This window comes from Lactuca sativa, chromosome 6 (genome assembly GCF_002870075.4).
Source record: "Lactuca sativa cultivar Salinas chromosome 6, Lsat_Salinas_v11, whole genome shotgun sequence".
NCBI lineage: Eukaryota > Viridiplantae > Streptophyta > Magnoliopsida > Asterales > Asteraceae > Lactuca > Lactuca sativa.
Window position 1 is genome coordinate 9372744 of NC_056628.2, and position 10269 is coordinate 9383012.

Consider the following 10269-nt stretch of genomic DNA (forward strand, 5'->3'; position numbering starts at 1 on the left):
TGGCACTATATATATATATATATATATATATATATATATATATATATATATATATATATATATATATATATATATATATATATATATATATAAATAGTGTAATATTTTTTTAACATTTGAAACTGTATAAATATGTGTTTTTTTTATTTAAAAACCATATTTTTGTATAATTATAAGGTTATTTACATTAAAACCATATTGTTATGTATAAATATGTATTAATTATATTATAATCGTATTTTATATTAAATACACAACTTTAATATGAGCTTAGAGGTGCGGAGTGCACATTTAGATAAAAAAAAAAATGTGATCTCGGAAACATAAGGGTTCGGAGATTACTTTAATACCAATGGACAATTCGTAGTACATATGCATGATTTCTGGTCTTACAAATATATTTCTTCTTCACTTAACATTAATATGCAAAACTCTTCTCTCAATGAACATCAAACAAAACAAGGTATTCTACGAACATCAAACAAAACAAGGTATTCTATGTTTCTGAATTTTAGATTTTGCATAAAATCCAAACTAAAATTTCTTGGACTATCATAAATATGGTTTTGTGTTACTTAATCATGTCACGTCAGCTCCACAAAATCAAATAGTGCATGAAAAATATGGTTATAATATAATTAATGCATATTTATACATAATATTATAATGTAACACCCTTGTTCCAAAATAGTTAAACTCATTTCTATCAAGGACCGAAGAGGGATTTTTAAAGAAAACTATATGCCACAACATGGGGTAAAGATGCCCATGATGTGGCAATAATTAATTGATTGCATGTTTTATTGGACCGCACGACGTGATCAAGGAAGGCCACAGTATGGCAGTTGTTCTGGCCCAAGCCCATGATCTTCTAGGGTTTCCTTCGTATTTAAGCCTCTTTAATCCATTTATAGGGTTCATTTCTAGCCTCTAACTACCCCTTATACCTCAGAAAAACCCTAACCCTATTCCTTTGGAGGTTTGTGGCCTTTTGGGAGCATTTGATAGCTTGGAGAAGAAGAGACAAAGGGAAGAAGGTGCTTTTGTTGTTGGATCTTGCAAGGATGCAACACCATCATCTTGAATAGCTTCTAGACCTTTGTAAGTGTCAAAGGCTCAATCTTTTTGGCTTAAGCTGGTTAGATCTAGAATATTTTCTAATGTTCTTTATGTTTGGGCAAATTTGTAAGGAATGAAATCATAAAGTTGGCAACTTTATGACTCTCCTGAGTCCCAAGAGCATCATATGTTGTAGATCTAGACTTTGGATGAAGTTCTTATCATTGCTTGAGGTTTTGGGCACTTTTAGTTTATTGTGACCAAAAATGGACTCTAGACATGTATTGGCATGCATGTCTGTAAAGCTTTCATATTTATGATAAATTGGTTATCTAAAAACCCTTTTGGAGTGGTTGGGTTAAGGTCTCTCCAGATTAAGGGCTTAATGGTTAAGACATGGCGGTATTTGACTTATCTTGGACATAGGGTTGGAGATCTTGATCTCCTTGGGTGTCTTAATGGATAAAGTTGGAAACTTTATCCATTTAGACCATAGAATAGACCTTAACCCAACCACTCCAAAAGTTGGAAACTTTCCTTGTAAATCAAGCTTTCTTTGTATTTTTTAGTTCATAAGAGGAGTTTGTATGTTGGGATGAGATAAAGTTTTCAACTTTTTGGTTCATCAAGGTCCCTTGAGCCTTATATCTTTTAGATCTAGAATGTGGTTGAGATTTGGGAGCTTTGAAAGAGTTTTAGGTCATATACTTGCCTTTTGACCTACTTTGGGTAAATGACATGCAAGGTTCATGTGTGTCCATAAAGTTGACATTTTTATGAGCCTTTAGATCCCTTGGAAGCTTTTTGAAAAGTTGGAGTTGAAGTCTCAATGGATTAAGGACTCAATTCATAAAGATGTTTCCCAGCCGGCGATCACGATATGGCATGAAGAATGCTACAACATGATGATGGAGGACTCCTCGGCTATTTTGTCCAGATGTGTTAACGACGTGACCAAGGAGGGTCCACATTGTGGCGACTTCTAATTGATTTGTCTGTGAACGAGTTGGATGAATTTGAGCATAACCGAGTTTGGAATCGACTTGAGTGTGTTCTCATGGGATGACCTTGGGTTGGTCAGGACGTGAGGGCCAGTTGTTGGTGATGTTAATTATTGACTTTGACCTTGAATGTTGACTTTTGGCATGGGTTGATTTTTGGGTCAACTTTCTAGTTTTAGAAGGTAGATTAAGGGTTACCTTGTGTGGTTTTAATAGAAGGTATTAGCACCCGTTCGTTGGTTGTGAGAGTTGTTAGTTGTTGAATTTGGTGGTAAGGTGAGTCTTCTCATTATACTATGTAGGATGCTAGTTGTCTTTGTGATACATGCATGAAAGACCAGGTAGCGACCCCTGACATATGTATGAAATACCAGGTGGTGGCTCCTTGCAATTGTATGCAAGACAAGGGTTTGGCCTCGAAAGATATATGTAGGATGCTAGTTCTCTATGTGATGCTTGCATGGAAGACCATGAGGTGGCTCTTGGCACTTGTACGAAAGATATACTCCAATGTTTGAAAGATACATTTTACTCTGATTGATTTTAGAGCAAATGGTTGTATGGATTTGACAGTCTAATTTGAAACTTTCAACTAATACCTTCATTTAATATTCAGGTCAAATGTAAGATAAACATAATTGAACGAAAAAAAACCATAAGAGGATTATTTTTTGGTCATATTGTTGGAAATAGCAATATTCTTTTGGTTTTTATCGTTAAATGTAATATTTTCTGCCTTATATACATTTTTAAATAAATGGTTGCCTCCTCTATTGCAGGTTATGGGTAGCTTATTTTATCTTTAAATGTAATATTTTCTACCTTATGTACATGAGCAAAGGTTCTTATTCACTTGTCATCGTTGACACTACAATTGGATCCCAAACTTTTGTATACATTTATTTGCATAAAGTTGTTAGACCTTCTTATGGAGTAAATTATGTTAAGTATCTCATCAGGAAAGCCCCTTATTCACCTATCTTAGAGATGACTACCATTTCCTCGATTACCTGAACCGGTTAGTTCGAAATATAAAAAACATAATTTTTCTTAAATAAGCTTTTATTCAACATTCTATAAATATTTTTTACTTTTTCTCTTCTTTAAATGTACAATAATTATTATTATTATTATTATTATTATTATTATTTTAAATATACTATAGGCTTAATTTGTTTGGACAACATGTTTCCTTATGTGAGATAATCAATGAAAACATTCTAGCTCCTGAAACTTTTGTTGTTGTTTGGCCATGTAAGTCAACAAACAAGAAGTAAAAACTATGATAAATATTTAACCATATTCCGGTTGTGATTTTATAAGGTACGTGGAAGATATAATTAGTAACTAATTAATCTATATAGTACCACTCAGCCGCAGGGATGAGCTTTAGAACCGGACCGGTTCCTATTCCTGTTTTTCGGTTATTTTTCAAACTAGAATCGGTTGAAATATTATAGATGATATGTTATTTTTTGGAGCATGTAAATGATTCAATATTTAACCAAATTATGACTTTTTACATTCTAAATTGAAGTAAAAACACTAAATTACATGATGAAAAAAAAATCAAATAATTCCGACTTCATATAAATGAGCTATGCTTTTTTATTAAACTGGAAATTTTATTAATGATGCACCCTAGCAAGGTACTAAGGGGCAGGAGTACAAAGATTAAGCATCAGAAAAGAAAAAGCATGCATTATGTACAATTCAATGGTGAAATACACCATTTATCCCAATCCATTTTATCATCTGCTTGTCTCCTGTATTTTTCCACGTAAATATTGTGGCTTTGATAAAATCTATAATTTTCGCCGGTTTGGATGACTCGCCTCTAAAAATCCGGTCATTTCTAGCCTTCCACAAGCTCCAAAGAGTTCCGTAAAGAATACAAGTAAGGGTTTCTTTCTTTTTTGGACAATCTCCCCGGTTTCTGGCAAAGCCTAGCACCTCATTCACTCCAGAGAATAATCGGGGGAGAATTCCACACCAGTTAAGCACCGTACATAAGATCTACTTCGCCAAACTGCAGAAGGTAAAGAATATGGTTAGTAGATTTGTTACTGTCTGCACATAACCCACACATCAGGGATGGAACAGGGATGTTTCTTCTCTCTAAAGCCTTTGCAGATGAATCCTCCCCTGTTTAGCACGCCAGACAAAACTCGTCACCTTTTTAGGGACCGAATTTAGCCACCAAAATTCACCATCACAAACAAGATGAGATACTTTTAGGGTCCGATCTCCAAGTTAAACCCCCATCTTGTTTTGGTGGCATATGTTGTCTTGATCAGCCATATGCCATGAAAATTCGTCTATTCATTGTATGCTGTCTTGATCAGCCATATGCCATGAAAATTCGTCTATTCATTGTATGAATTAGTTGTGCACGCAAGCCGAAAACTAACAAGAAATTTTTCCTTCAAAAGAAAAAAAAAAAACTATGGCTAACATAATAAAATTCAAAATTAATAATAAAGGTGTTTTAGTCTTTTAGAAATTTAACAGATATTACAATAACCTCCCTTATAAAATCATAAAAGGTCCCCTTTTAAACTAAAAGTTTACATTGCCAATTCCCAATAGCAAAATCTCAAGTCGTTGCCGTGTTTGACCACAAATGTGATGCCTTCGCCTTCATATACACCTACGGAGCATCAAATTGCGAGACCATGAACAAAAGTGTGACTTGTGAGATCTTTTGAAGATGAGAGGTGTCGATAGCACTAGGGACACGATCAACGCCGCCGCGACGGCGATTGCATCGGTGGAGAACAGAGCTTATCAATCTTCTTCAGTTCAGGTGATTATATTCGATCGTTTTGCTGTTTCTTGTTTTGATTTCGTTGTTCTTAATCGGCTATATGTTTTTTTTTTTTTGGAATTTGATTCCTTAGTATATAAGATCTGGGGTTCATCGTTTAATCACCGTTGAATCAGACATCACGGTTTCTGTTTCTGTTTCTGTTTCTGTTTCTGTTTCATTTGAACGTGTGTGATTATGTGACAATGATTTGTGTTTACATGGAAACTCCATTTTCAAATGATAGAACTGATCTTTTGTGTTTTCTCCGGGTGTTCTATTTTTGCAGTTTTGAAGTAATTTTGTTGGAATTGATATTAGGGTTCTTATTCCAATATATATTTCATCACGTAATTAGATCAATGAGAGAAAGGTAATGTTTCAACAATCTTAATGTCAAATTTTGATGACTTTGATCACAAATGTTGAATGCTTCGAATTCAACACGCTTATGAATTGTCTCATGAAAAGAATCCAATTTAGGTTTCTCAAGATCGTATGCTGATTGTTAATTTTTTCTGTTTTTCATAACATTCTGTAATTTGTACATTGATTGTTACTGAATAATGATTGCCTTTACAGAAACGAAGATGGGGAAGTTTTTGGAATATTACATCGTGTTTTGGATCTCAGAAACGAAACAAGAAGATCGGCCATGCTGTTCTTGTTTCCGAACCTCGTTCTTCAACAATGGAAGCTCCGACGATAGAAAACCTGCCTCAACCAACATCAATAGTCCTTCCATTCATGGCGCCTCCATCTTCTCCGGCTTCTTTCCTTCAATCAGAACCACCGTCTGCCACCCAATCACCTGGCGGTTTACTTTCCTTCACCGCCGCATCCTCTGGTATGTATTCACCTAGCGATCCGACTAACATGTTTGCAGTGGGACCTTACGCCCATGAAAGACAATTGGTATCACCACCGGTGTTCTCGACATACACCACCGAGCCATCAACTGCTCCGTTCACTCCTCCTCCGGAATCTGTTCATCTTACCACACCTTCATCCCCGGAGGTGCCATTTGCTCGGTTTCTAGGTTCCGGTAACCAAAACGGCGAAGTCGATCGGAAATTTACATCATCCCACCACGAATCGCAATTGTTTCAGCTATACCCAGGAAGTCCGATAGGCCAACTCATATCACCTGGTTCCGGTGTCTCCAATTCCGGCACCTCCTCTCCGTTCCCGGATAGAGGTCCTGTCGTCCTCCGGAACCCAACCGGAGCAAAGCTATGGCCTCGAGGATGGGAATCACAACAAGAATCTGGAACTACTACCCCCAATTCGACCAATCTAGACCGGCAAAACTCCGATGTGGGTCCACTCACCAGTTTCTCGAACGACGATCAGAATATGATTCATCATAGAGTCTCCTTCGAGATCACGCCGGAAGAAGTCGAACGGAGACTTATTGCTGATGTGGCAAACGGCCGGGATAGTTTCTCCGATGACGTGAGTAGGGGTCATAGATCAACCGTCACCTTTGGATCTGTAAAAGATTTCAATTTTGACAGCGCCGATGGTGGCGAAGGAGAGTCGAATAGGTGTGCCGAAGCCGGTGAGAAGATTCTTGGAAAAGAAACCGGTCCTGGGCCCATTAAGAACTGGGCTTTCTTTCCAATGATACAGCCAAGTGTCAGCTAGTTATTCGATAAATTAAAAGAAAAAAATATGAATAATCAAAAGCCCCATAGGTATAGGTAAAAAGTTTATATTATTTATTCTTCAAATCATAACCTTTCTTAGTTGCATATAATATGTGAAAGATATTTTTTGTTTTTTAGATTTTAATAAAGCTTCATAGTTAACATCATTGCTACAATCAATTGTGCAAGTACTTATCTTTCTGTATCATCTTGTCTTTCGACTTTAATGACCTAATTATTTGAAAGACATACATGCAAAACAAACTTCGTTGTAATTGTTTATCTTATATTCAAATGAAAAGTTAATGAAAAAAAAAACAATAAACAAAAAAGGGTAGATCGAGATATTTGACAATCTTGGGTTAATGATTGTACGGCTAAAATGTAATGAAGAAACATAAGTTCCACGAGTTCCTTAGGATTTTACTAGGGGTGTCAATTTATGACAAGACACGACAAAAATACACGACACGAAACGAAATTGGGATGAAATCCAAATTCGAATTCGTGTTCGTGTCGTTTTCGTGTCAAGTTTAAAAAATCCGATGTCGTGTTCGTGTTCGTAAATCGACACGAATTTAATGCGATTGAGCATGTGTTTGTCGTTTTTGTCGTGTTATATATGATTAAGTATAAGTTAAATAAACTAATAGTTATGTAATGTTATATTTGTCGTGTCGTGTCGTGTTGTCGTGTTTTAATTGGTTCATTTTCATGTTAGTGAAAAAAAACACGATATCGTGTCATGTCGTGTTCGTGTTACACAAAACATTGTCGTCTCGTGTCGTGTCAGACAAAAACACGACACGACTGCCCGATTTGACAACCCTAGATTTTACTAGCATTGACATTTGTTTTCATTCCAATCTTGTCTTTGTTTTTGTTGTAATGTCGTGTGGTATACAACTTATGGATCCATCCGTGGGCGGCCGTGGCTGAGGTGGCAACGCCACCACGGGCGTACACACTACCCCTGGGTGCCGCGACCATGATGGTTTGTTGTGTTAAGGACACATGGCAATGACCAATCAAGGACTAACTTTTTTTTTTTTTTGTCTTTCTCTATCTGTCTTCGTTTATTGCTTCACATTCTTTTCTCTTCGTCATCTTCATCGTTGGGAGTACACTGACCACACATAGTGGTGATGTTCTTGGCTAATCTGGAAGCTTACCACGCTCCATATCGTAGAGAGTATACCTTTCGACCTAAAGCGAGAAGAAGTGGTGATATGCATGTTTCAATGTCACATTATTATTTTACATGTCACATCAGCTTTACAACATTACATGTTTATTTTGCCATTTAACATAACAATTTTAATATATTAATAAAAAATATGACGAAATATTTATTTTTGACTTTCTCCACCATCTATAAATAGTTGTCGAACTTGTATCAAACCACTCTCTAGCCTATATGAGTAGCAAACTAAATTTCAATGAAATTCATAAAATATTTTTTACCAATGTTAACAAATATTTCATCTTCATAGCCATAAAAATTAACTTCCAATATTTCTTAATAATTACAATATATATATATATATATATATATATATATATATATATATATATATATATATATATATATATATATAGAGAGAGAGAGAGAGAGAGAGAGAGAGAATCAAGATCAAATAAGAAGGAAATTTTTGGTAGAAAGGTAAGAAGTTTTTTTTCTATATATTTTTTTCGCGAACAAACAAAATGAATCATTAGATGATTCATTTGTAAGATGATTCACAAAAAAAAATTTCAAAAAAACATCTCGATGACTCATTTATACAACGATTTTGTTGTTATTCACTAACATTGTCACAAAAATGATTTTTTTTCTTAATTTACTTAAAAATGAATCATAAAGATGTTTTATTGGGAATTTTTTTCTTGTGAATCATCTTACAAATGAATCATCTAGTGATTCATTTCTTTTGTTCATCAAAAAAATATGTAGAAAAAAAAACTTCTTACCTTCCTACCAGAAAAATTTTCTTATCGGATCTATATATATATATATATATATATATATATATATATATATATATATATATATATATATATATATATATATATATATATATATATATATATATATATATATATATCTCAAATACCCTTTTAACTTTTAACCATAAAATTTCACAACTAAGAGCAAATCTTGAGCAAAATATGGGCATAAATGATAAGAGGGTGTTTGGCTAAGCTTATTTTAGCATATTTTTTTAATTTATTATCAGTTCGTATAAGTGAAAATGAGTGTTTGGATAGAAATAATTTATCAGAGTGATATATCGGAAATAAGTCAAAATCTAACTTATTAACTTATAAGTTGAAAAGTGATAATGACTAAACCAAACACCCTTGGTAACATCAAATGTGCAAGCATGAAGCATATGTTGAAACATCTTTTACAATATTATTAAGAACGTGTTTTAATAATAAAATAATTAAACTTAACGCATGAACCAAAATAAAGACCGAATACATGTTTCGTGGGAGTATTTTAAAACAAACAAATTAGGAATTTCACTCCTTTCAAACAAGAAGAACACTCCAAATAGGTCAAAATTCAATTCGTTATATTCTGGAATTTGACAAATTATAATATACATGGATGGTGGCGTTATTTTGTATGTCAAATTATATCACAGGTACACGTGCGCGTGTATATATATATATATATATATATATATATATATATATATATATATATATATATATATATATATATATATATATATATATATATATATATATATATATATATATATATATATATATATATACACACGCACGTGTGATATAATTTGATATATACGGAAATGATCAAATGAAAACATCTAAAATGTTGAAAATGTGAGAATAAGTATATTTATTTTTAATTCCATATATTCATTTGTAGAGAAATGATAAATTTTTATGCACAATCAACATGAATATGTTTTTCCTCTTTAATTGAAATTAAAGGCGTAAAAATTTATCATTTCTCCACAAATGAATATATGGAATCACAAATGAAAACACTTTGTTCTCGCGTTCTCAACCTTTTTGGTGTTCTCATCTAATCCGACACACACACACACACACACACACACACACACACACACACACACACACACACACATATATATATATATATATATATATATATATATATATATATATATATATATATATATAAGATCAAATAAGAACCACTAAAACTTAAGAACCCTAAAAACCATTTTTAACATATAATTAAACACATAGTATATTATTTCTCAGATATATATTTTTGAAGCTTAAAAGGGTATTTTTGTCAATAAATGTTTATAACACATTTCATCATATATCTATTTTACACATTATCATTATTTTTTCACAAGACACAAACTCTCCCTCTCTAGTCTACTACCGTCATTTGCACCACCACCATTACCGACAACCGTCTCCGCCAGAAAATCCACCGTCACTAGTAGATCACCACCATCAGATCTGGAACCTTCAACCTTCAGAATTGTCATCATCGTCGAGCCACCGCATGTTGTCACCGTTTTCGATCTTGCCACCTCCAGATGACGTCTGAAAAAAGCCACTTTGCTTCGCCGGAAGCACCACACTCCGGATCTTCGGCGTCTGAATCTGACGGAGCACTAGAAAACCTTTCTGATCTACTTCACCAAACACCTAGAGCATGAAGTTTTTCATCGTCTTTAGATGATCGACCATGTCCAGATCTATTTCTTTCTTCAAACGACTTCATGTAGATATAGGA

At 33.9% G+C, this 10269-nt stretch overlaps 1 protein-coding gene across 2 annotated transcripts; it reads left to right on the top strand.

Moving 5' to 3' along the window:
• The first annotated feature begins 4679 nt into the window (after window positions 1–4679).
• LOC111900364 (uncharacterized protein At1g76660) lies at window positions 4680–6691 on the top strand. 2 transcript variants are annotated; one of them, XM_023896242.3, is made up of 3 exons: window positions 4714–4866; window positions 5156–5239; window positions 5449–6691. In XM_023896242.3, exon 3 carries the CDS (start codon window positions 5557–5559, stop codon window positions 6511–6513), a length of 957 nt encoding a protein of 318 aa, XP_023752010.1. In that variant the 5' UTR covers window positions 4714–4866; window positions 5156–5239; window positions 5449–5556; the 3' UTR covers window positions 6514–6691. The 2 variants fall into 2 exon arrangements, with proteins under 2 accessions (XP_023752009.1, XP_023752010.1); XM_023896241.3 differs by lacking the exon at window positions 5156–5239 and having other exon boundaries at window positions 4680–4866.
• The last annotated feature ends 3578 nt before the right edge of the window (window positions 6692–10269 follow it).

Coding starts and splice junctions, on each gene's coding strand:
- LOC111900364 (XM_023896241.3), top strand. CDS start 4,771: ATGAGAGGTGTCGATAGCACTAGGGACACGATCAACGCCGCCGCGACG. Junction 4,867..5,448: donor ATCAATCTTCTTCAGTTCAG/GTGATTATATTC, acceptor TTGCCTTTACAG/AAACGAAGATGGGGAAGTTT.